The 27,356-nt window shown below is 47.1% G+C and overlaps 1 protein-coding gene across 16 annotated transcripts in view; it reads right to left on the bottom strand.

Annotated features, from left to right (window-relative positions):
- Window positions 1-619: 619 nt before the first annotated feature.
- Window positions 620-27,356, bottom strand: part of PFDN1 (prefoldin subunit 1) — an 81,823-nt gene continuing 55,086 nt past the window's right edge. For 3 of the 16 annotated variants that reach the window (XM_006070794.3, XM_044947591.1, XR_006553370.1), the window contains one exon: window positions 9,966-10,361. In XM_006070794.3, the coding sequence (XP_006070856.1) occupies window positions 10,278-10,361 (84 nt within the window). In that variant the 3' untranslated portion in view covers window positions 9,966-10,277. Of the gene's footprint in view, window positions 7,149-9,338; window positions 9,485-9,540; window positions 9,810-9,965; window positions 10,362-23,443; window positions 23,483-27,356 lie in introns of those variants that run through there. The other 13 variants (XM_044947586.1, XM_044947585.1, XR_006553367.1 and 10 more) reach the window with 12 other exon arrangements.

Below are 27,356 nucleotides of genomic sequence, written 5' to 3'. Positions count from 1 at the left end.
ATTAAAGGAACCTCCCTGCCTTGGGGTCTTTAAACTGCAGCCACAGGGTCATAGAACTGTCCTGTACTGGGCATGATCTGAATTTTTTCTAGATTCTCCTTTAATTTCTTCTGCCTGGCATAGCAGCCTCACTCGTATTTATTTCTTAAAAACCCACATTAGAAATATATTCATGATGCATCACAATATAATGAATTGCGTCCTCCTGTCTGCTGTAGTAACATCAGCCATGATGTCAGGACTTCTCATACTCTTCCCTTTGACCTTCCCTAGGTCACACCATGGTTCCTCTCACCTGAGGCAATGGCACACACAGACTTGGAGCAGAATAGCTGGTGCTGAGGGGTCGCTGTGTGCATTCTCAACCTGCGTATTCCCCCCATCACTGTTCTTCAGTCCCCTCCCTAGTCTCTTGGCTGAATTCAGGATTCTAGAACACCGGCTGTTCTGTCTCTTGGTCTCAGGGTATATAAGGTCACTCACTGAAGTCTTTTGCCATCACCCTAGCCAATCATTTGAGTTTCCCTTTTGATCACCTATTTTCTTTTCTCATCAGCAGAAGCAGTAGCTCTTGATTATCTTCTCAGATTTTTAGAAAAAATAAAAAACAAAAGATTTATCTAGGTTTTTCATTCTATAAGCTTGGATAGAGCACCCGTCCCCTAAGCTGTTCAGCCCTTGCGTCAGCCTGGGGCATTTCTGTAGATGTGGGCCCGAGGTGCTCACTGTGGCCAAGTTGTCAAGACGAAGCTTGGTGCACACTGCCAGGCAGCACACGTGGTTGCAGAGGCTGCACTGGAACTCCTGGCACCTCAGGTCTTCAGCTCTGTGGACATAAACAGTTAGCTTTTCAAATTGTGAAAGATAATGTGTGAAAGCTCAGTGGTAAGGAATCCACCTGCCAATGCAGGAGACGTGGGTTCGATCCCTGGGTCATGAAGCTCTCCTGGAGAAGGAAATAGCAACCCACTCCAGTGTTCTTGTCTGTGAAATCCCATGGACAGAGGAGCCTGGGGGGCCGCAGTCCCCGGAGTCACAAAGAGTCAGACATGACTGAGCACCAATGATATGATCTCACCCCATGGTGAAACCTGGCTGTAAATTGATACTTCTTTTTTTGACCCATCTTAATGATATTCACCTTTGTCCACATTACATTTTCACATGTCCTCTTAAGGCAGCAGCTTCCCCTGCCATCTTTCCTTCCCATAGAGGAGGATGCAGGGGCTCCAAGATGTCAAGTGACTTAACCCAAAGTCACCCAGCTACAGAACAGAGCCAGGGCCTCTCAACTCAGTTCTGTAGGCCCTGGTCTTAACCTCTTCTGTCGCTACAGGGAAGAAAGGAAGCCTTTTTTGTGTGTTGTGTAAGTGCAATGAGTTCCTGTCTCCACACTCGTAGAACAAACAGCCTGGCCCTACTGACTAGTGAGCACGGCTGGATCTCCACCGCGTGCACCCAGACTGGCAGCTTCCAGCCCTGCGTCGAGTCCCATCGGAGGAAGAGGGACAGCACTCGTGCGTTCTCGGTCACATGCCCTTTTCAGGCTCCTTAGCAACCTCCTTGCCTTCTGCAGCATCTCCATCTGGGAGGATGTCCTTTCACTTGAGTATTTTACGACTGTGGACAGAAGTCTTTTTGAATGTGTACATGCTTTGTTGACTGTTCTCTCTTGTATTATGTTCTCCTGCGGCCCTTAGTGTGTGCATTGTCTCAGGGACAGCCACAGACGCATCACATCCAGGCAGACGCTCACCCGTATACGTATGAGGGTCTCCTTACTCCCTTTATCTCGAGAAATGGGATGTTGCTGAATATTTCTCTATTCTCTTGAGGGGCCTCAACAGCTAAAGCTGTTTGTATTCAGCCTTCCTAGCCCCTGCGATACACACACACAGCCCCTTGCTTCTCCCTGGGTTGTCTCTTCCTTCCCTTTTCTGAGCAACTGTGCTTCACGTGGACAGCTGGTTCCTCTGCTTTTGTCATCCCGTGATTTAGTGCTACAAGTACGAACCCCAACCTGAATATGGACTGGTGGGAGGAGCCCCTCCCTGCACACAGACTGAGAATAAGGAAACAGACTACAGTGATCTTAAGGAAACAGACTTCAGTGATCTTTCTGTAGGATACTGTCACACTGTGGTTCCCATTTATTGAGTCCTTCCTGCTTCACTCTGTGCCAGGCCCCAGGCCAAACATTTTATGTTTTTGTCACGAAACGTAGGCACTATGCCCCTTCCCCACTTCGCCAGCCAGAGGCTGGGGCATGGGCAAGCTGTCACTTGTGCAGTGCCCTGCAGAGAGCCCATGTACACGGCTGTTGCCCTCAGAGAATAAAGTAACAAGTGGTGGGGGCTCAGGGGAAGTCTGAAGTCGATTTCTTCAGGGGGACAGTCCAAGTACACCTCCCCCACACGCCCCCAAGAAGTGCCTTGTTCTGGGCCGAACGGCTGCCAGGAGGGACCCTGGAGCTCACTCGTCTCCCGGCTGGCTGCTGCTGCGCCAGGGCCATTCTGCTCTCTTTGGGGACACACTGTGGGGAGGGTGAGGGCTAGATCTTGCTCGCACACAGACCCTGGATTTCAAGGGAGAATGGGGCAGTGGAGGAGAGGCCTTTCGCCTCTCCACAATCTGGGTTTCAGGTCACCTGCAGGCAGCCTGCCGTCTCATCTTAAGTGAGCGTAACCTTGATGTGCAGACAGCACTGGGCCAGGAGTGCTGGGTGACAGGCCAGGGCCTACCATCAACTCACCATGCAGCCTTGACTACCACCTGCCTTCTGAGCTCAGGATCCTTTTCTTACCAAAAAATGACTGCCACATGATCTCCAAAGCAGTTTCATTTGCAATTCTGGCATCCAGGATGTGCTCAACTGCCCCTGTATCCACAACCACCTCTGTCCCAGTGGCCCCAGCAGGTCTAACCCAAGGATAGGATCTCAGGAGGTGGTGGCAGTCCAGTCTTACTTACCAGACTGGTGTGAGATGTCCACATGTACTTAACCTTTTTGTAGTTCATGAAAAAATTTTACCATCAGGTCTGCTATTCATAGGACTGACTGTGTTGGACAGGACGAAAGTACAAGCTGGCCTGCGACTGAGCCCTCTGGGTGCTCTGGCTGAGGCAGGCTAGGGTCGCCCAGACCCCCAGAAGGCTTGGCCGTGATGGCTGCTGGGTTTTGTCCAGCAGCTCCTCCTCAGAGGATGGTGGTGGCTGCACTTCTGGAGATCTCGGGACAGGGACCCACAGTCAGCAGACTCCCACCCTTTCCAGACCAATCCGCAGCAAAACTTGGCACTCAGTGTCTGACAGTGATGCTGGACTGGCTGGCTGCTCAGTGGGGCGGCAGGCAGTAGGCACGTGAGTGGACAGATGAACTGGTGGGCCAGCTCCCAGCCTGCCGTGCCTTAGAGTAGGTGTCTTGGGACACTGAAGCAAGGAGAGGGACAGAGTCGTGGCAGACATGGCTGAAGTGGCAGGAGGAGCAGGGCAGGCGTGAGGCCCGGGAGGGCCGGCGTTGTCACAGCGCGAGAGGACCAAGGCTGTGCTGGTGCACCAGCCCGCACCCCTCCTGCCGTGGAGAGAGGAAGCTGCGCCTCACCTCTCCTGCTCTTAACCTCCAGGCTCCAGTGAAAACCACACTCCCTTGACTGCCTCTATGCTCCTGGCCGCCCTTCATCCCCTACGGCAGCCCTCCCCCAGCGTATTTACCTGGTGCTCGTGGCCTTCAGAGCAGGTGGCAGAGGGGTACTGCCTTTAGGACAGCTTCCGTCCCAGGTGCAGCCCCCTTGTGCTGAGTAAAAAATGGTCCCACCGCACGTGCACACCCAAGGAAAGCTCGAGTGCATCCTCAGCCAGCAGTGTGTCCTCTCTGGCTGCTCGGAAGGCGCAGGAGCTGTCCTGGGGCCGTCTTGAGATTGTACTTATTCCTCAGATGCATTAAGATTTTTCCCTCTTCCTACCTCTTGGTCTGAGCAGGAGGAGGGCTGTTCGGCATCCTCTGATACCTCATGGAAGGCTGGCCTTATGTTGTTTTGGATGCTGGTTTAGAAGACGGGGTGAAGACAGCTGAGCACTGACCACAGGCCTCCTGCCTCTGGCAGCGCTGTCACCTCCACTGGGGGCACTCCCGGGGCGGCGCTGGGCTGTGGTGGTTTCAGCAGTAAAGCAGCAGCATGGGGTGCCCACCACTGGTCTGAGCCTGCACAAGAGGCCAAGGTGCACCTTCCTTCGTTTCTGGAGCAAGAAGGCCTGAGACGTCAGAACTGTCTGGAAGGCCCCAGTCTGTTGTATTTGCTTCTCCTTACTAGCTTCCTGGGCTGGGACTGCAGATAGATGCAGGCACAAGAACTCAGAGCCTGCTAAGGCTCAATTACCACTTCAAAGCCCTTGATTAATCATTTAAAATGTCTGAGCTGAGCAAGTCGAGGTTTCAGATTCCAGGATGGGGCTGACTGAGAACTGGAGCCTTTGGCTAAGAGTCTCCACTCACATTCCTGCCCGGGTCCCTGTGTGGCCTGGAGCCTGCTTGCCCACTGCATGCCCAGAACCAGGGTTCTGAGTAGCCCATGTGAATACCTGTTCCCTGGGTGTACACTATGGTAGTCCTAGAATTTGGGACTGCTGGTTGGTGTGGCTGGTGGCCCTGGAGAAGACCCCAGGGCTTGGTGAGCAGGCAGCTGGGCCCAGGGGGCTGCGTGCCTCCAAGCATCTTGCATTTGTCTTCTCTGCTTCCAGCTGAGGCAAGACAGTGGATGAGGATCCTCTGCCACAGTCTGCTCAGTGCCCCTGGGCCTTTCTGACCGAGGCTGGGCCTCCAAGTCACACACATGCTCACACACCCTTCCCTCTACATCCCCCAACCCCTACACCACCACTACTCACACTGTCTTTTGCACCGCATTCACGTGGCAACTCTGAGTATTGGCCCCACCCCTGGAATGGGGCTGAGGACACTGAAGGTTGGTACCAAAGAGCCGTGTTGGGGCAAGGCAGACAAGCTGGTGAAGGAACCTCGAGACCTGCTCTCCAACTCAACCACAGTTTTCTGGAAATTGAGAGTCTGTTCAGTCCCTTTCCTGGGACCAGGGCACAGGCTGAATAAGGTGGCCTTGACTCCTGAAATACTACACAGCAAATGGTACGGTAAGCCTTTTGGCTGCTATGTGCGTGGGCCCATCTGTAAAGGCCTGCCTGCGTTAGCAGGAGCTGGTGCCCAGGCTGGCCACAAGGGGGCATTGGACCCCTCAGTAGGAGCGCTGTGTGAGCAGCCCCTGCACACACCAGACCCGGTGCCCCTCACTGGGCACTTACTGCTCCCACTGCACTTTTGATCCCTCTCCATTGTTCCTTCCTTTAAAAGAAAAAAAAATTTTTTTTAATTCTGGAATAATTGTAGATTTACAGATGAGTCAGAAATAGTACAGTTGCTGTATACCCTTGATCCAGCCTCCCTTAAAGTTTAACATCTTACATAACATGGTCCTGCCACCCCCCACCCCCCCATGCTCAGCTTGCCAGTACAGGCCAGTTGCCAGTAAGGCTCATGTGGCCTGGGTGTGGAAACACCTGTGTTAGAATCCTCTACGCCCCAGCTCCTTCTGGGGAACCAGTACGGCCAGCGAAGCTGTGGTGTATATACAGTGCCCTGACTTAAGGTACCCAGGGAGGCTGTCCTGGCCCAGGACTTGGGCAGCACGGCTGCATCCTGACTGCTGAGCTAGGGCAGTGTGGGAGCTCTCGGGGGGGGAAGGGGGGTTCACCACTGCAGGGCAGGGATGGGGAGGGGTGGCAGAGTAGAGGATGTGAGGAGCAGAAGCCTCGAGGTGAGGTGGGGCCCTGGGCAGACCAGACCCCACTGCTCAGTGCAGCAGGCCCCTCTGAAGGCGCAGTACCTCAGACTGCGCAGGTAGGCAGGGCACCTAGGAAGATTCGGTTATAAAATACGCAGTTTCCGGGCCCCACAGTGGGTGCTGTGAGGCCTTCCTCAGAGCTTTCTCCTGTGCCCGTCATCCCTGTTTTGGTGATGGAAAGAAAGCAAGGAAATCACTTCACTCCTACCTCCAGACCTACTTTACCAAACAGACTCCTCCACACCCCCGCCCCCCGTCTTCTCTAGTCTGGGGGGATAGGTTCTGTCCTCAGCTAATGCGAAGGAAAAAGACATAATAAGGGCTTTGGAAGACTCAGTGCTCCAGGAAATAACTGACCGGGTTTCTAAGGTAGGTACAGCACTAACTACCCCCATCAAGGCTGACGCAGCCCTCAGGCTTGAAGTTCTTTTTTTTTTTTTAAGCCAGACTGACTATTTCTAACCTCTGTAACCACTGTCTGGGGGTAATCAGCTGAGTCTCTCCACTGCACCAGGCTGTGGAGGACGTCATGTGAAATAAGCCCTGGCTAGGACAGACGTGGACTAGAGGAGGAAGGTGACAGGAGGAAGGGCTGGGAGTGGGGAAGCCTGGAGCAGACAGGTGTCCTGTGGGGCTGTGAAGGCCTTAAGCACGGGTTGGGGCACTTAGTAAGCACCTCGTAAAGGCAGCTTGAGAGAGACTGCAGGGCCCAGCACACAGGAGCCCAGTGCTGGGCTAGGTCTCTGGCCTGGGTCCAATAGGCTGCGTTTGCAGGGGAGGGAGCCTTTCTGTCCTCAGCCTGTCAAGGAGAATGCAACCAGAGATTAGGCAAGGGAAGCCACAGCCAACCCCTGTCCAGCGCTACCCATGCAGGATCAGGGGAGGCTGGGAACCTGGGTCGGTCATCAGGGCAGAAATGGCAGGTCGCCCTGCCTGGGGCTTTCCTGCTCTGGTGACCCGAGTTGGGTGTGCGCTGGCTGGTGAGAGAAGACTGTCCTGGAGCCCATTCACTCCTGTGCTCCTCCTGGTCCCTTTGCTATCTTAGCTGGGGCCTGGGCTCACATTGCTGCTCTGGCTGTTTCTGTGCTTGAACAAGAGACTTGACCTCTCTGAACCTCGAGTTCCTTACCTGTGAAATGGGAACATCCACCACATAGTTCCACATAGGTCATGTGCCTTATCAGGCTGTCTTCTTTTTGACTAGGTTGACTAGGCTCCCCTGGTGGTGGGTCTTGACTCCCAGACCCTGAACAGCTTTTCCTGTGTTGCTGAGTGGGGGCCAAATGAGATTTAGACCTGTGCCGTGAGAGAAGGGAAAGGGCTATCTCTGTGGAGGGCAGCTGCTGATACAACAGAACTTGGACAAGCTCACACTACCCAGCGTGTTCTAGCTACTATATACCAGGCTCTAGAGAGAGGAGCTGCCAAGCGAGGAGGTATAAAAACAGATAAGCAAAAACAGAACTGAAAGATGATTGCCCAAGGATTGGTTTAACTTAGAAGATTCATGTATTCGTGAACTTGCAAAAAAAAAATTTAAGATCCTTACTGCTTTATAACTTGAGTTTGATGATGGTAGCTGTTTTGAGATTGTCTTAAAAGTGTCTGCAGATCAGGCCACAGTCAACCATCAGATATTCTAACAGGAAGTGAGGCTGATGTCAGCCACAAGTCAGTTGATGAGTAAAGGGCGGCTGGGGGTCCTTCTTGATCTGGGGATTGTTTAGCACTCATCTCTCCTAATAGAGCACTTAGCCCTGACAGGGCTCCAAGTTCCTACTCCATTCAGAGGAAACACAAGAGTACCAAGCTCCAGCCATACCCTCCCACTTGCCCAGGTTTTCATCCTGCCTTCCATTGCTTTGTGCAAAAGTTTAGAGGCTGGAGCACATTCTGCATTGGTCAGGTATGAAAAAAACCAAGATTCTTAATTAATCTTTTACAGCCTAAAGCCCCTTTAGATTATAGTTACCCTCTTGCTCTTGAGAGATGGCTTAGGTATATCTGAGGAAACCCTACCCCCACCCCCCAGTTCCCCTGTAAGATTTGGAACAGGGTGCTCCCTGGTTTATAAACCCAGTAGGGTTAGCCAGCTCTGGCCAGAGCACAACGGACATTCCTTACTTAACTCAGGCTGGCCTGGTGTGAGGCCACTGTGGAGGTTCCCCTGGGCTTGCCCTCCTGCGGGGATGACTGTCCTTAGCAGGAAGGGCGACAGTCCTAAGCTACCCTTCCTGCATTCATCACCGAGATTGCCTCCGTGGCTCTGGCTGCTGTATGGAGCTCTCCCTTGGTCTGGGTGGTGCTGGCTTTGTAGGGCCTGGGGTTTATTGTTAAGTTACTATTAGTTCATTCTCACCCTCTGTGCCCTTCCCCCTGCAGTGTACGTGGTAGAAGACCAAAGAAGGGATGACCTGGGCACATCTACCTGCCTCACAGCCTGCTGGACGGCCCTCTGTTGCTGCTGTCTCTGGGACATGCTCACCTGACCAGCCCAGCTCTCCTGTCCTGCCAGCTCTGCCACCACCGCACACGGGTGTGCCTGCCCCGCCTCTTCTGATTGATTGCTGAAATCAACGACTAGCTCTGCACAGACATTTCTACCTTCAACTCAGTGGGATTCTAGATTAGCACGGGTTGCTGCTGTTTAATTCAGTGACTTGATCTTTTTAATGTTCAAATCCATTCTTATTGGCCTTTCACAAATGTCCTAAATGACTTTTCTCTTTATTTTTTTGGCCAATGCCTTAGTTATAAAATATATATTTATAATTTTAGAATTATATTCAGGTTTGATGTAATTTACCACTGAATGATTTCTCTGCTCACATCCTGTATGTTTCAATAAATTTGTCTAAGCCTCAACTGTCTCAGTTATTTCAGATAGAATCTAAGCCCTGGATTTCTCAGCCACTGACCAGTATACAAGGAAGCTGATTTACCTGTTCATCCTGGCAGCTCCTAGGAAGGCAGGGTCCAAAGCCAAGTGTCCTTCAGTTGGGTCATGGGGCCCTCGCCAAGCGAGCATTCTCTCCCCAGGCCCACTGAGAGACGGCCTCACCAAGGAGCCACGCTGGCTTTTTACCTGAGCCTAGAGCAGGGTGTCCTGGTAACCATGGCTGCCCCCAGGGCCGGACAGACCTGAGTCTGTCTGTTCCTGCTATGCCCTCCCAGAACCTACCCCCTCCGTTGCCACACAAGGAGAGATAGCTGTCACAATATTAAATACAAACTAGCCGGTCAGGCCATCCATCTCAGCTTTGGCCACAGGGTGGCGCTGGGCCGCCATAGCAGCAAGTCTCATTTTCCTTCAGAGGCCCATCCTGAGGCACAGCTGACAGCTCTCCCTGCCTAACTGCGCCTGCCCACTTTTCTTCTACAGTTGCTGACAAATATTTAACTATTAGCTCTCTTGCTTTAAAAACAAAAATATGTAACTACCATCTCTCTCTCTAAAAGCAAAAAGCCATGATTTTGTATCATCACCTGATTTCTGTGGAGTAAACGGTAGGTACCCCCATGGCTGATTTGAAGCTACCAACGTGGTATCTTGAACATGGAGTTGGGAAGAGAAGGGCAGGCTCACACTGCTAGGTTGTATTTCCACCATCCAGACACAACAGACTGTCAACCTCAAAAACACAGATAATGGTCAAATTCAGTAAAGTAATTCAGAAAGGATAAGTTCTTAATAATTATTAACCTTACTTTTAATATAATAGTAAATTTACAAATGTAATTTTTAATAACGACTATTGTTTAACCAACTCAGTGGACCTGAATTTGAGCAAACTCCAGGAGACAGTGGAGAACAGAGGTGCCTGGCGTGCTGCAGTCCATGGGGGTTGCAGAGACTCAGACATGAGGACTCTAGGCAGACTGCCACTGAGCCTGCTCTCCCTTTTTCCTCATCTGCATACTACTGATACATGGAGGCTCAGAAGTTGAGGGGTTTACCTAGAGGAACAGAAACAGAAAAAAGGGCAAGACTTCAATGCATAAGGAGCAGGGCCACAGCCCTAGAGAGGCAACATGGAGAAGTGAGGTGGAGACACACTTTGCCTCTCTGGTCCTCTGTTCTCATCCATCAGCTCAAGAAAAGCAGACTTAGCAGAGTGGGACAGATGTCTTTTATTGGTCTGACTGGCGTGACCAGCAGTAGGCCCCGGAAGAACTCCCCTGTCTGTCCTGGCTCCCCTCTTCCCTTCCCTGGAGTTCATGATTCAACCACAGGGGAGAAGGGTGGCAGGCAGAGCCAGGATAAAACATACAAGGATGAGATCTGAAAGGGGCTCCAGGCCATGCATAAAACATAAGGTTACTAGACCATCCAGATAAAATGTCCCTCAGGCAGAGCAGTTTCCCTACACAGGCCCCTCGCCAGGAATGGCAGGGGTCAGAAGGAAGAGGTTCCTGAGAGGCTGCCTACTGTGCCCTTCGCGCCATCAGCATCTCCCGGATATTGTCCTCAGCTTCCTTCACACTCCGCTCCAGATAGGATTTTTTCTGCTGCAATATGAGAAGGAAACAAGGGTTAGGATCAGGGTGAATGTGCCAAGCTGACAGATGCTGCTTTTATGCCCAAGGGTTATGGCTTCTCTGTGACTAGTGACTTCCAGGAGCCTACTGTCTATTGACAGCCAGGTGTACACACCTGCTCCAGAGCGTTCCCCAACCCCGACGCCTGGGCACCGGGGAGGGTGTCGCTCAGTTCCGGAAGCAGAAGTGCTCTGTAGAAAGCAACAGCACTCTTCCCCAAGAAGGAAGCAGACTCTAAAAACAGGCGTCGTGGTACATGAAGTTACACCAGACAGACAAAGGCCAGGAAATTCCAGGACAAAGCTCTGGCCCCATAACAGACTGTCTCTCAAGGTTTTCCAAAGCCCAGGCCAGGCGCCTGTAGCTGTCGCTGCTGCAGAGCGGACAGCGTGCCCTCCGCTCTGTCCAGCGCGACGGGAGACCGGCTGCCTCACGGACTGAGAAGCTGTATCACACGGCTCACCGAGGCAGATGAGTCAGGATGAAATCTGTTTTTCTAATGAAACCACTGGCCTACCAGGAATCCAGGACAATGACACACTGAGTAAAACAGACCTTCTGGAAGTGTACCTCCTACCCCATCTGGGTCCTAAATTAAAAATCTTGACTTAGACAAAGAACTTCACTTTCAGGAGCCACATCTGGACCAGGATTACGAAAGATTAGTCAAAGGAAATGATGTCTGTGCGTTATTTGCCCCGTGGCCACCCCAGAAGCCTGGCTTCACCACTGGCCCCTGCCCTGAGGGCACACTGTGGCTCCGCCCACTGAACAGACATGACAGCAAGTCTCCCTTTTGGGGAGTGCTCAAAATAACCCCCTGCCAGGGCGCATGGGATGGAGCCACACTAGAGTCAGAGGTGCAGAGCCCTAGCCCAGAGGCAGCCACTGCCCCTCCCTCACCCCAGCAACTGAGGGTTTTGACTGCTGAGGTTCCCAGATAACCCAGGGAAGCCAGGGGAGGGCGGCGGCAGAGGGCAGGTAAGCAGCCTGGTTTCAGGCCTTGCAAAGACCTGATCCCCAACCTCTGAAGCAGAAAAATGGAAATGAGGGCTTCTACTGCCCAGGGCCTTCACCATGAAACCTCTCTGGCACCCCTTCTCCATACCCCTGCCTCCAACTTCTCCCACTCTCTGTCCAGACATTTATTAAATGATACACTGGAAAGTACAGTTTCCTTTAGGTGCCATGTGCTGAGGCAGCCACAATTTTAAGTTAGTTGATTCACAGCGCTGTGCCAATTTCCACTGCATGGCAGAATACCTCAGTACACACATTCATGTTCTCTTTCATATCCCTCCACCGTGCCCCTCACAGGACATGGAGCACACTTCCCGGCTCTACACAGCAGGGCCCACCATTCATCCATCCTGTGTAACGCTCTGCATCTGCTAATCCCACAAATCTTTATCACAGTTCTTATGTGAACTTCTGGTTCCTGTTTGTCTCTGAACTTTAAATTTCTTGAAGGCCAGGAAGAGCCCTGTCTCTTTACCCATCTCCCATCCCTTCAACTTGCACTCAATTCCTTACAAAAGAACAAGATCTCCACAAAAACTCCTAGTGACCATGGTGATTCTATGGCCACAAGTGTGTTACTGCCAAGAAAATTTTGTGCACCGCTAAACCTGGTACAGTCCTATCTATCACTGTGATATCAGAGTGGGAACTTAAACTTCCTCTGATAAACAATTGTTAGATTTACTTGTGAGTAAAAAAGGCAAATACTTAGTAACTCCTGACACACCACTGAAGAATGTACATGTACCAGCTGTTGCATGGTAGCTAGAGAGTGAGTGCCACGCACCATCCGGGCACCTTTTGGGTCCCAGCCCGGTAAGGAATCCAAGGAAGAGGAGAGGCGAGCAAGTGGGGTTCTAGCCCTGCAGTTCAGCCAGAGCTCAGGACCCACATCTGCTGCATTTCATGTCCACCCACTTGCTGCCCCAATGAACAAAACCATCAAACTGAACACCAGCAAGAGCCTTTCTCCCTACAGCCCCAGCCTCTGGCCAATCGAATCCAGGTTGTAACTCTCAACTTTAAAATTCTTTATTCTGTCACATCTCTTCCTTCCATCTTCCACTTCCAATTTCATTACTTTTTCATTATTTTTACTACTGCATATCCTAAAGTCTTCAAGTTTCAAAATAATGTAAAATGAACTTGTCTATCTTTAAATCTTCAGTTTAAACAGACTTACTGGACAGTAAAGAATTTTTTTCATCCCAACAGATGGGGCATCTCTAGCATAGTCCTGCCTTCCAACTGTATTTCAGTTGTCTCATCCTCAAACACGTAAACCCAGCAGACCCTCACAGTCAAACCTGTCCCAAAGCACATGAAATGGGTTGAATTGTGTCTCGTGAAGAGACATGAGGCAGTCCTGACCCCTGGTATGTGTCAATGTGACCTTATTCGGAAACAGGGTCTTTGCAGATGTAACCAGGTTAAGATGCGGGCACGCTAGGTTAGGGCAGGATCTATATCCAATGACTCCTGTCCTTGTAAGAAGGCCACACAAAGACTAAGGGACACACGGGGGAGACGCCATGCAGAGAGTGGGAGGTGCACCTCCAAGAGGAGGAAGGCCGAGGGTGGCCCACAACCACCATCAGCCAGACAGCAGGAAGGAGTCTTCCCCAAACCCTTCACATGGAGCACAGCCTGCAACACCTTGATTCTGGACTTTCACCTTCCAGAATTGCAAAAAAAAAAAAAAAAAAAAAATCAATTTCTGTTGTTTTAAACCACCCAGTTTCTGGTAACTTGTTATGCGGCCCTAGGATACCAACACAGCACCTGAAGTGAAGGGCGCTCCCAGAGACAGAGTGTACCCCAAGGCTCTTGTGGACCATACATTTCACCACACCGCATCACAGAGGCTTAGTTAAGGAGCCCTGAAAGTGAGAATGCTGGGGCTGTATTTATCTCAGAAATAATTGTTGTAGAATTGACCCAAATACAAATGAGACTATCAGAGAGAATGGATAAAATTAAGGAACCAATGATTAAGTTAAACCTTCTCTTCCTTGAATTTCCAGTTTAAAACCATTAGTCAAACCAGAAACCGTGTGGACCTGGCTCTTCCTCATTCCTGTAAATAACTCCATTTTCGCAACTCAAGGCAAAAACTTCAATGTCATCCTTGAATTTTCTTTCTTTCACACCTGACATCCAATCAAACAACAAATCCTGCTAGCGCTATCTCAAAATCTCCAGACTCTGACCTTAATCAAGAGCTTCCTAAGTGGTCTCCTTTCTTCTATCCTTGACCACCCCTTTCAGTTTCTTCACAGTGCCCAGAGTCATCTTTCAACATTTAAAACCTTCCAACGGCTTCCTGTCTCTCTCAAGAGGCAAAAGCCTTTCAAAGAGCCACGTACAGTCCTGCTCTAAGCTGACTCTCTGGCCTCCCCTCCCACGTCTCCCTCTCTCACTTCGGCTCCAGCCCCCTGGCCTCCAAGCTGTCCCACAGATCCACCAGCCATGCCCCTGCCTGTCCTTTGCCTTTGGTTCTCTCTGTAGGGCCCTTCTTCCCCAGATATCCGCATTACTTGTTCCTTCAGGTCTTTCTCAAATGTCACCTACGGAAAGGCCTTCGTGACCACGTGTGTAGCTCCATACTCTATTCTCCTCACTCTGTGATTTTCCTCCTTAGGACCTGTCCACCTGAAGGCGAGTATATGTTTGTCTGTCTTCCCTATGAGAAGAAATGGTCCTTGATGGCAAGACTCTGCTCATGATAGAGTCCCAGTGTCTAGAAGAATGGCTGGTTCATAACAGGAACTCAGTAGCTGAATAATACATTTATCATGGGAAACGAGGCCTTTCTGATTTCCTTGTATGCACACTCCGTTTTTGTTTCCCTCCCAATCTGAATGAATAAGGAATACCCACCAGAGGAAGCAAAGGCAGAAAATGATCATTCTCTTTCAAGGTGGTTCTCAGTTTCTGGCATTGCCCTCTAACCTCTGCCTCAAGAAATACACAGGTTTAAAACTCAGACCTCACTGATACTGACATGGATATCAAAACCTCGCTCCCGTGAACAGGCCCTACATACGGGTCAAAGCCCTTATGCTTTAACTGGTTAACTTGTGAAACCATAATACAAACCATCCCCATTTCCCGCATCCTAGAGTCAGAAATCCTTGAGAAAGGGCGCCACGTGATGTCTGTCAGGGCTGCTGTGCGCAACAAGGGCATAATGACTGCTGTGGAAACTCTAGGAGGCATTTTCAACCCCCACCTTCCATCCCGAGTCCTGGGAAGGCATTTGCTTGCCTCACTGCAGCACCTTTCGGCCTTACTGAGCACTCCCTCAGAACCCTTTCCGTAGGAAATTCTCTAGTGGCATCAAACCACAGGGCTCTGCGCGCAGCAACATTCTTGTGGGCCTTGTCCTGACGCAAAATTCTGAGCTTTCCTGTGGGGCTCAGCATGGCCAGGGAAATGACATTGTTGGCCTTCTTGCTCATCAGCGTGAAGTCCTTCTTTCCGGAGTCAGACTGAGGGCCTGGAGTTCATTCTCATCCTCTCACAGAGGAAAGAGGCTCAAGTCCTCTAGAACTTTTCTGACATGACACAATCTCTCAAATAGACTCCTGAGGTAATGCATCTTGTGACACTATCTCTATAGACTTTTCTTAGGAACATTGTTTTCCTTTCTTTCTCGAAAGTAATGCTTTTCCTGTCTGTCCTACCTTGGGGTATATAAGTTTTTTCCTCTCTCCCTTTTTATTTTCCAACTTATTAAATGAGGATTTAGACAATACCAAATTAAAAACTCAAGAGATTCAATGATTCTCCTGTTCTCTCAGTTCGTGGAACCATAAAATGGTCAGAGGGGGCCGGTTGCCCATAATGGGGAAATTTAGCAAGAGGCCAGCATCTGAGGCTGAGAAGGCATGTTTTGGCAGATGGGGTAAAATGTGAAGAGGGCAGGGAAACAAGAGGAAGAAGAGAAAAACAAAGGCCATGCAAGGGCACAATGAGAGAAGTCAGAAAGGGAAATGAGACAGGGATGGGCAGAGGTCTGAAAGTGCAAGTGTGACGAGAGTCTGCATGGGTGAGGAGCACCAGAGGCAGAAAGGGCAGGCCAAACCTGACCAGGACCTGGAGATAAGAGACAAGTGATCCAAGGACACACGTTCACCTGTGAACTCATCTGCGTTTATCCACTTCACCATTAGGAAACAATGAGGCTGCAAGGTAACTGCTGAGCTACATATGGCCGGGAGATGAGCTCAAAGAACGAGAGAGCAATTTTAGGCATGGAGCACGAGAATAAAAAGAAGCCTAAGAAGCGGTTACTGTCTCCATATCTTTTAGAAACTGCTTTCAAGACACCTTTCAGAAGTTCCTCTACTGAAAGACAGGGACAAAAGGCTTGGATTAGTTGAGCAATGACCTTTTTTTTTCTCCCAGATGTTCTTTTAAAGAGAACATCTAAAGAGATTCTAACACAGCTACCATATGAGGCCAGACTCCCATATCCCACCTATGATCACATGGTTCAATCTACCCAAGGCAGAGCAAACTCAAGTTCCTTAGAGCAGAGATATACCAGGGTAGAGGCAGGGGGAGGAAAGGGGTCTTATTTCCTCCAAATAATAACGTTTATTAGCATTTTAATCTACCTAAAGTGTGTGATCTCTACCTACTATTACTCTCCCTACCACATCAGTTTCATTTAAGTCTCAGAGAAAGACCCGTACATTAGACAATGTGAGAAACAAGAGAAACAAAGAAAACAAGCTCACAGGTTAAGTGAAGAGCAAGGTCGGGCACCTGTTCCAATGCATGTGGCAAAGATCAGGCTTTAGCCAAAGAATCATTATGTTCACAGGCACCAAGCTTAAAGGGGGTAAGATAAGACAATGATCATGTTAAAGAGATATATAGCTAATGGAGGTAGGGAACTTGGCTCAAAGAATATTAAGCAGAGAAGGAATCCAATCACTAACTTAAATATCTAAAACAACGGCTCTTGAAGTGTGGTCCCCTGACCAGCAGCACCATCAACACCTGGGAACTTATTAGAAATCCACGTTCTTAGGTCCCAACCCAGACTTACTGAATCAGCACCTCTAGAGATGGAGCCTGGCAATCTGTTTTCACAAGCCCTCCAGGTGATTCTGATGCACACTGAAGTTTGAGAACCTCCTTCAAAAATGGACTCCAGCAAACTCCTTCAATAAAGGGCTGCTGCTGCTGCTGCTAAGTCACTTCAGTCGTGTCCAACTCTGTGTGACCCCATAGACGGCAGCCCACCAGGCTCCCCCATCCCTGGGATTCTCCAGGCAAGAACACTGGAGTGGGATGCCATTTCCTTCTTCAATGCATGAAGGGCTAGAGAGTAAATATTTTAGGCTTTGTGGAACTGCCTCTGTCACATCTACTCAACTCTGCCACTGTAGTGCAAACGCAACATAAAAAATGTGTAAGCAGGACTTCCCAGTGGCCCAGTGGTTAAGAATCCCTGGGCCGGGAAGATCCCACATGCTGATGGGCAACCAAGCCTGTGCGCCACAACTACAGAAGCCCATACACTCTATAGAGCCGGTGCCCCGCAATGAGAGAAGCCACCACAATGAGAAGCCCATGCACCGCAACTAGAGAGTAGCTGCCACTCATCACAACTAAACAAAGTCTGAGCACAGCAACAAAGATCCACCAGCACAGCCAAAAATAAAAATTTTTTAATATGTAAACAGATGGGCTAGCTGTGTTCTAAAAACACAAAAACAAGAAGCAAGCCAGATCTAGCCAGCAAGGTTTGCCAACTTCTCTTCTTTATAAAAAGAGGGAGCCTTAACAAGGTAGAACTGAATCCAGCAAGCAGAGATTTTAACTTTCAATGAAAGCTGCCTAATAAAAGCATAAATCTCCATCCATCCAGCCTTCCATTCATTCATCAAGCCTACTGCCAAACCATTTTCTTTTTTCCTCCAAAATCCCTGGTCCTTGAAGTCTGTGGCATCACAGTGTGCCACCCTCTTCTCCCCTCCTTGCTGCCGCAATCTACCAGTAGTCTGGGTGCGGCCCCTCATTCATCGATGGCTCACCGTCTCCCTCTCCACCACACCTGCACCGCTCAAGGTGACTTTAACAAGAGTAGAGATGATCCATTTAATACTATGACCTTCTCTCCCCTCTCACAATTTTTACTTTACCCCACCTAAGTCACCCACGCCATAGTCATATCCCAGAGATACTGACACCAGTAACTGTACCTCCTCCAGAATTTCAGTTTCACCACCACCACTTCATATTTTTCCAGGTCATTTTGATCTGATAACTCTCCCTCCAGCACTTCTTCAACCTCATCACTCAACAAATTTTTCATTATCCACTCTGCTTCCAGGACTTTCTCCCCTCCCACCCAGCTCAGCTTCCACAGTCAATCATTTATATTTATTCCCCTTCTGAACTCCCTTTTGCCCCCTCTCTCCCTCTGTTGCACTCCCCTGGCAAAATACTAACAACCCAAGCTAATCCAACCAGCCATCTACTCCACATTTGTACCCGACTAGCTGAACGTAGCTGGAGAAAAACACGGAACTGTGCTACACAGTTTCACTTAAATTCAAGACCATGAATTTCAGCACTCACCCAGTGTCCAGAAGCTCTATTAAATTTCCTTAACATATTAACTTCTCTGCTCTCCCAAATAACTATTTCATGCTTTCCTGTCTCCTCAAATTTCCTATACTCTTTCTTCCTCTCTCATTCCCAGCTCAGAGAAAACAGAAGCAATCTGAGGAGAATTATCTCTTTTCACTACCAAATCCATCACCTAACTTACACCTATACACATACTCTCTTCTTTCTCCATGTTGGAGACACTCCAAAATGGACAGAGTGTCTCTGTTTTTATAAAAACACAATTCCACTTGGGGGTTGAATCCATCCACTTTTCAAAATTTTCACTCCCACAGTTATCCTTTTTCTTTCTTCTTAATCTTCAACTTCTCTTTCTCTGCAAGGTAACTATTGGTAAGGCAAGTCACACACCCAACACACAACCACACTTTTCTTGACCTCACATTCCCCTGTAAGTACTGTCTCCTTTCTCTCCTCTCCGTCTTGCAAAACCTCCTGAACTAACTGTTCAGCAGCTGCCTTCACTTCCTCACTTCGCATTATCTCTTCAAACCTCTCCAATCACGCTTCCCATCTACTCTACTGAACTGACTGAAGTCCAGGTCGCCAATGATCTCTATGTTACCCAAAGCAGTGGCTACTCTCTGTTCTCTTCTTACTCAACCTGTTCATTCTTACTCATCAACAGCATTCAACACAATTCTTCAAATAACTTCTTCTCTTAGCTTTCATGACACCACACTCTTATCTTTCTCCTACTACTGGCTACTCCTTCTAAGCTCTCTTTTGCTGACTACTTCTCTGCTCAACTTCAAAATGTTGGTATTTTCTGGGAAGCTGTCCTTAACTTCTCTTCTCTTCATCACTCTATCTTAGAAACCCTCATCTACTCTCAGCTTTAAACATCATTATGATTCCCAAATCTGTATCTCCAACCCAGACTCCCCTTAATTCCAGATTTACACATCAAATTGCTTATAAAACGTATCTTCCTGGTTGTCAAACCCAAAATTAACATGTCTAAAATAAGCACAATTGATTTATACATTCAATTGCTCAATTTAAAAACCAGAGAAACAAAAAAATACAGAAGCCACTCTTTTCTTCTCTTTTCCTTGAATCCAATATCCCCCCTTCCATCCACCCATCAGTCTTAACTTACTTCCAAAGATATCCCCAAACCATCCTCTTCTTTCTATCCAGCACCACAGCTACCATCCTAGCTCAAGCCTCTATCATCCTCGCCTGGATGTTTGTCATGGATATTTTAACAAGTAAATCAGGGTTACTTTCTGCTCAAAACCCTTGAATGTCTTCCCATTACACTTCAAATAAAATCTGAACTCTTCACCCCAGGAATAAGGCCCTGCATCATTTGGTCCATGCTAACCACTCCAACCTTATTACAACTCTTTCCTTTTCTCACTTGCTTAAACAATTCAAAATGTTTTCTAACAAGACATTTGTATCATCTGTGCCCTCCACCTGGAATGTTCTTCCTTTGGATACTTTTAAGTGGCTGGCTGTTTCCTCTCATGCAGACCTCAGCCGAAATTTCATCTTTTCTGAGAGGCCTGCCCAACAGCTCTCTAAAACATCACTTTACTACGTATTTTCTTGCTTACATTGTCTTCTTGCTTATATTGTCATTGTCTATATCTGAATATGAGTTTCATAAAAGTAAGGATTTTCTCTGATGTGATTAATCCTTCATCCTCAGTACCAAGAAGTGACACATAATTTAACCAATATTTATTGGGCACTCAATACATGTTATACCCGAAGAGCACTGGGCTTAGAGCAGTGAACAAGTCACACACTTATTCACAGAGGTCACACTGTTGCTGGACACACAGACACTTAATCACCATTGCAATAAGGGCTCTGAGGGGAAACCACAGTGTCTAAGAGAGGAAGGGGCTTCCCTGATGGCTCAGCAGTGAAGAATCTGCCTGCAATGCAGGAGATGTGAGTTCGATTCCTGGGTTGGGAAGATCCCCTGAAGGAGGAAATTAGTAACCCACTCCAGTATTCTTGTCTGGGAAACCCCATGGACAGAGGAGCTTGGTGGACTACGGTCCAAAGGGTCGCAAAGAGTCGGACACGACTGAGTGTCTGAGCATGCTAACACAGGAAACACCTGGTATAATCAAGGAAATCACAGAAGCACTTTTGAATAAGCTATGAAGGATGAATGGAAATTAAGTGGAGAGGTTAGCAGGGGGAGAGAGCAATTCCAGGCAAATGGAGCAGCATGTGCAAAGGTCAAATGAAGCAAGACACGTCTGGGAACTAAATGACAGCAAGTGAGGTCGAAGTACTGAAGGGGGAGGGAGGGATAGATAAGACAGAAGGATAAGGCTGGTGAGGTTGAGTCAGATCACAGAGGGTCAAAAGCCATATTAAAGATCTTAAAGATGATGAAAAGCCACTGGGTCTTAAGACAGAGTAACAAAAATCAAATTTCCACTGGAAACAAAAACTACTCTGGCTGCAACACAGAGAATGAGCTAGAGCAAGGCTTCCTGCAGAAAGCCCGGTGAGTAATGAAAGGGTAATAGATGTATCCATGATATTGATCCCTTTAGTCCCTGGAGTAGCCAAAGGGCCCCCCATCTCCCCTGGGCAGTTGCTGCCACCTTGAGCACCCTCTGTCCCCTTATCCCAGAGAACCATGCAAATACTATTCTCTAGGTGCTGTGATGTGAAAAGGGTTGGGAAGCACGCGGTTAGAGAATACAAGTGTGAATGCTGAGAAACCTATTAGGAAGCCATTGTAATAATCTTGGAAAGAGATGACAGTATCTTAGTGATGGCAATGGAGCTAGAGAAGATTTTAAGAGAAAAAGATATCAGAGGACTTCACCATAACCTTCATTATTAATCAGAAGGTGGCGGGGGGGGGGGGGGTGTCAAGAACACCTCCCAAGGGGATCAGGTTTGGAAGGAAAGATTCTAAATTTAGTTTTAGACATGCCGAGTTTAAGGTACTTGTGAAACATCTAAGTGAGATGTGAAAAGAAAACTAGATTGCATCCCTGAAGTTCACAGAAGTCTGGGCTAGAGATACAAGTTTACATATAGGTACTTGAAGCCATGAGAATGATTGGAATTCTTTGAGAAAGAACTCAGAATACAAGGACTTAGCCTTATAGGAAGTTAACATTTAGGAAGAATGAAAGGAAGAAGAGGCACCAGCCAGTAATATCTAAAGAGGAGGGGCACTGTTTCACAAAAACCAAGAGAAGGGTGGTTCAGGAAAAAAGGATGAGATGACTAGAAATCACTGCTGCTGCTGCTGTTGCTGCTAAGTCACTTCAGTCGTGTCCAACTCTGTGCAACCCAATGGACGGCAGCCCACCAGGCTCCCCCATCCCTGGGATTCTCCAGGCAAGAACACTGGAGTGGGTTGCCATTGCTTTCTCCAATGCATGAAAGTGAAAAGTGAAAGTGAACTCACTCAGTCGTGTCCGACTTTTAGCGACCCCATGGACTGCAGCCCACCGGGCTCCTCCGTCCATGGGACTCTCCAGGCAAGAGTACTGGAGTGGGGTGCCATTGCCTTCTCCGAGAAATCACTGGATGTGTTCAAGTAGGAACCACGACAACACATCAGAAATGTTGAGGGCAGTGGGGGGAGTGTTCCATCAAGGGGCCTCTGGAATATCTTCCAACTTTAAAACGTCCGGGAACCCCAGGGACAGGGGAACCTGGTGGGCTGCCGTCTACAGGGTCGCACAGAGTCGGAGACGACTGAAGTGACTTAGCAGCAGGAAATGTCCTGGCAGTCCAGTGGTTAGGACTCCTTGCTCTCACTGCTGAGGGCCCGGATTCAATCCCTGGCCGAGGAACTAAGATCCCACAAGCCAAGCAGCACAGCCAAAAAAACTGAAAATAAAAATTAAAAGTCTATAGCTCTTTGAGACCTGACCCTAAAACTTCATGAAGGGAAACCACCTGGTATTTTAATTGTCACAGATGAGCCCTAAGAGTACGTTAAGTGTCAGGACAAATTAATTTTACCTCTTAACTTCAAAGGAGACACTGGGCTTCACATAGGTCTAACACAAGAGTTGCAGAGTATCAGTACACCCAAGGAAATTATTAGAAGGGCCGAATTGCTATATTCAGGAAATAAACACACAAAGAAAATATCCTTCAGAGATCACGCAATGCCACAACTGAGAACTGTGTGTTGTACAAATCTCCTAACAGTATACTAAACATGCTAAGTGTTTGATTCAGGGCCTGCAGGAAAGAGATCAGAAAAACGATGGGCAAAGACAACTACCAATATCACAACCCTGGGGTCTCTGATTCCTTAGAGCCCAACTAGAACATTATTCTAAGTTTCATCATATTTGAAAAATAAATGTACACAGTACATAATAAATAAGTCTCATGAAAACAAGTTTTACAAAAGGAAATTTTCTAATATGCATTAGTTTCTTCTGCTTCTCCAGGGTCAGAAAGCCTGACCTATCAACAGGACTATCGAAACTATCCAAGTCTTCCAAATGAGCAAATAAAACAAGTTTTACTATTTCAGTTTGTCTTTAGTTTGCCCTCTTACAAGAAGAGCAAGAGGATCAAATCAACAGTGTTTACTATGGAGTTTGGCCTGTAGGCATGGTAAAGGGTTAGGTGAACAAAGGTGTGCCTTCTGAGAGCGGAAGTAAGGGCAACACCTTGCATTCTTAGAAGTGGAGGTGTAACTGACTCACTTGTGGTGGCAAGACTAACATGCAAATATGTGTGGCAAAAGCCAGAAGTCAGTCTGATTCTACTCTTTGCTCCAAGCAAGTTAAGAATTTCTATTTTCTTACAACTCAACAACAAAAGATACACAACCCACTTAAAAAACAAACAAGGGACCCTCAAGTAGACATTTCTCCAAGGAAGATATATTAGTGGCCGATTAGCACATGAAAAGATGTTCAACATCATTATTCACTGGGGAAATGCAAACAAAACCACGATGTGATACTATTTTATACCCACTAATATGGTTACAATCAAAAATGGCAAATAAGTGTTAATGAAGACACAGAGAAATCAGAACCCTCATATATGATGGTGGGAAATGTAAAATGATGCAGCCGCTATGGAAAACAGTTTAGTAGCTACTCAAGAAATTGAAAAGACAAAATAACCATCAGACCCAGCAATTCCACTCCTAGGTATATATCCAAGTAAGAAAAATGAAGACAGGTGTAGTACCAGAAACTTGTGATTGTTAGTAGCATTACTCATAATAGCCCAAAAGTAGGAACCACCCAAATGTCTATCAGTTGATAAGCAGATAAACTAAATGTAGTATATATCCATATAACTGAATATTATTCAGCCATAAAAGGAAAGAAGTACTGATACATGTTACAACACAGATGAACTTTGAAAACACTAAGCTAAGTGAAAGAAGCTAGACTCAGAAAGCCACATACTGTGTGATCCATTTATACGAATATCCAGAACAGGCAAATCTACAAAGACAAAAAATAGATGAATGATTACCAGGTGCTGGGGGAAGGGGAAATGGGAAGCAAATGCTTAATGATTTAGGGGTTTCTTCTGGGGGGTGATGAACATGTCCTAGAATTAGACAGTAATAAGGCTGTGTTTAAAAACAGGCATAGCAATGCAAGTTCCGAAGGAATTAATTTTCAGAGCAAATTAGTCTTTACTCCACCCAGAGGCTGACAGTAACACATACACAAACCAGGCAGGATAAAATAAACTGATGTATTAATTTCTGAAAATTAATGTTATCAGCAGAAACATTAACATTTCATGAGTTTATAAGGTACTCTGGGAGAGACTATGGACAAACAAAGGCAAGGAAACTTCTATGTGATCACAATATTACTTTCCAATCGAGTAACATATTTATACAACTAAAAAAATAGAGATACGGCAACCGGAAACCCATAAAAGGACCAGGAGACAGTGAAAACAAGTAAGAGCTCAAAGCCACTAAAAGCACAGATGCATGACTCATGGGCACCTCCTCTGCTGATTTGTACAGGTCATCAGAGGGCAGAACCAGAGAACTACAAACTCACTCTAACACCAAAGGGTTATTTTATAAAGCTTTCAAAAAACCTCAGCTTTCTTTTTACTCAGAAAGAGAAAAGGGAAACTGATAGTTACACCTGTTCATGTCACCAAGAAATCACTGCTCTCTAACTCTGAGCTAAACCTCTAGGTCGGACAAGCAGCCCAAGACCTTGGCTCATTGCTCTGAGGGCACTGGAAAGTCAGGTCACATTGCCCAGTGACACTTCTCCATCCAGGCTGATAAAGGGGCTCGTATCATGATGAAATCACTCCACAGACCAGACGTTGCAGCTGCCACTTGTCCCAACTCCACACCCACCCAAGTTACCATGGAACTGGTACAAACAGAACAGAGTTGAACATGCTATTAGCTCTGATCTAAGTAGCTGACATAAGACCAATTAAATTTATAATGACACTGGAGTAATAAAGAGCACTTGGCACACTTCTCTTTGCAAACATGATTCAAGGGGTGGTTTTTCTTTTGCCCTTCCTTCAATTTCCAGACACAAGGCCACTTAGAAGCCACTTTATCTCTTTACTCAAAGAGTTGGTGTTTAGGGGTTTATAATTTTATAAGAAAAGGACCACTAATATTAGACGACCCAGCTATTGGAAGTATCCAACCATGGCGAGGAATCCTCATTTCTTTCACAGCAAAAGTGGTTGGAAATGAGAATCTGGAATCCTGGGTTCCCACTAAGGCCTGCCCTCTCTTTCTCATCAATTCTGATTCTGGCTCTGTGAAGGACATGTGATCTCCATTTCTAAAACACTGGCAGAGGCCAGCTAGTTGCAGTCAGTTCAGTCACTTGGTCGTGTCTGACTTTTGCAACCCCCAAAGACTGCAGCACGCCAGGCTTCCCTGTCCATCACCAACTCCCAGAACCTACTCAAACTCATGTCCATTGCATTGGTGATGTCATCCAACCATCTCATCCTTTGTCATCCCCTTCTCCTCCCGCCTTCAATCCCGCCCAGCTAGTTTAGGAGATGGCTTCACCACAGAATCCATGGCCATTAGGAAGTGAGAGCAGGAGATCTCACCAACCTGTTGGCACTTACATCCTTGAGCCCACTGACTAGCCTTAACATGTCTGTATTTATGCTACATGTGAAAGGAGTCATCGGGTCCCTTGCCCACATTTACATGTATACACTGAAGCTATCAACAATGGATCCTTTGAATAAAATACAGAAAGTTACACGTTCTTATAGAATACCCTACAGCAAACTGAATAAATTACATATATTTATTAGTGTGAACAGAACTCAAAAAAAGGCAAGTTACTTAAAGACATGAACAATATAATGTCATTTGTTGATTATAGGATGTTATGAAACATGGCTTGGAAAGTTATACCTAATAGCTCAGAGTAGTTTCTCCTAGTTAGTGGGAATGAAACGAATGTATAGCCAGGAGGCAAGTTACAAAGCAGACTTCAATTTCATTAGTATGGTTTTATTTTTGTAAAAAAACAAAAATAAATAAACATTACCGTATGCTAACATTTGTTAGCTCTGGGTGATGAGTACACAGGTGTTTGTTGTATTAGTTTTGTACATTTGTGTACCTTTATTTTTTTCCCAATTAAAAGGAAACTTTTATCTTATAAGCATGTGGTGGCAAAATGCTCCATCAGTAAATAGTTACTGAGCATCCATCATATGCAATTAACAAAACCCTGCATTTACCAAGTAGTTAATGGGTGCCAGCCACCAAGTGATTTGTCTGTATCATGTTATGAGGTAGGTACTTCCTGTAAGAACGAAGAAATGCTGATTCTCTTCACCTCCGGTTTTCACCAGCTATCCATCCTGGTCTCCCCAGTCTACTCTCAGGAAGACTACTGGCTTTTCTGACTGGTGTGTTTAGAAAAAGGAACTATGGCTTGGCTCCTGCCACTTTGCCAGGATTTACCTGCTTGCAGAAGGTACACATTTTCCTCATAAATTTAACCGATATGCTCTCCCTGCCTCTGCAGGAGGCCTGTGCTTGTCCCAAACTTCCAGAGATTTGCTGGGTAACTTAATTCTGGATCAGTATTAGAAATCATTATTACTGCTGCACATCTAAGAAACATCCTTCAACCTAATCTTCACCAGTAATAACAGATGGTGACTGCAGCCATGAAATTAAAAGATGCTTACTCCTTGGAAGGAAAGTTATGACCAACCTAGGTAGCATATTCAAAAGCAGAGACATTACTTTGCCAACAAAGGTCCATCTAGTCAAGGCTATGGTTTTTCCTGTGGTCATGTATGGATGTGAGAGTTGGACTGTGAAGAAGGCTGAGCGCCGAAGAATGGATGCTTTTGAACTGTGGTGTTGGAGAAGACTCTGGAGAGTCCCTTGGACTGCAAGGCGATCCAACCAGTCCATTCTGAAGGAGATCAGCCCTGGGATTTCTTTGGAAGGAATGATGCTAAAGCTGAAACTCCAGTACTTTGGCCACCTCATGCGAAGAGTTGACTCATTGGAAAAGACTGATGCTGGGAGGGATTGGAGGCAGGAGAAGAAGGGGACGACAGAGGATGAGATGGCTGGATGGCATCACTGACTCGATGGATATGAGTCTGGGTGAACTCCGGGAGTTGGTGATGGACAGGGAGGCCTGGTGTGCTGCAATTCATGGGGTCGCAAAGAGTCGGACACGACTGAGCGATTGATCTGATCTGATCTGATATTTTAAATTTTCATATCAATATGCCCAACTTTCAGTTGATTCCATACTTAAACAGGAAATAAGAGGGTTATTTACTGTCCTTATGCATCAACCCTGCTGTTGTTGCTATTTTATAGAAAAGTATATTCAGGCTTAGAGACACTAAGTAATTTACCCAAGGTGATAGTATGTGGCAGAGTTAGAGTTCAAATTCATATTTACTGATTCCAGAGTTCATCTTCTTAATAATTATGTCAAGGCATTATGCTGTGCTTATCAGAGCCAAGAAAAGCAGTGCCAATTACTTGCTAAGAATTTGTAAGAGGAACTCGAAACATATTCTAAAGGTTGAAGTTATTTCTTAATACACACTGAAAGAGGGCAGGAAACTGCACGTTTGTATATGCATGTGTGTTGAGTGTATATAAACACCAGTGAAAGTACTGTATTATAAAATCCTTTTAGGGAACTTTTATCCTTCAGCACTGGCAGGCACGCTTGCTTCCACACATGCAAGCACACTCCTCCATCAGGTCTCACCCAAGAAACCAGACACACACAGGCAGTGTTAAAATCTCCTGTGCTTTAAAGGAGCTATGCTGCACCACTCCCTGCAGTGCAGCCCCCAGAGCCC

Source organism: Bubalus bubalis, chromosome 9 (assembly GCF_019923935.1).
Source record: "Bubalus bubalis isolate 160015118507 breed Murrah chromosome 9, NDDB_SH_1, whole genome shotgun sequence".
In the NCBI taxonomy this organism is placed as follows: Eukaryota; Metazoa; Chordata; class Mammalia; order Artiodactyla; family Bovidae; genus Bubalus; species Bubalus bubalis.
Note: the sequence above shows the minus strand (reverse complement) of the source record. Positions and strands in the feature narration are given on the sequence as shown.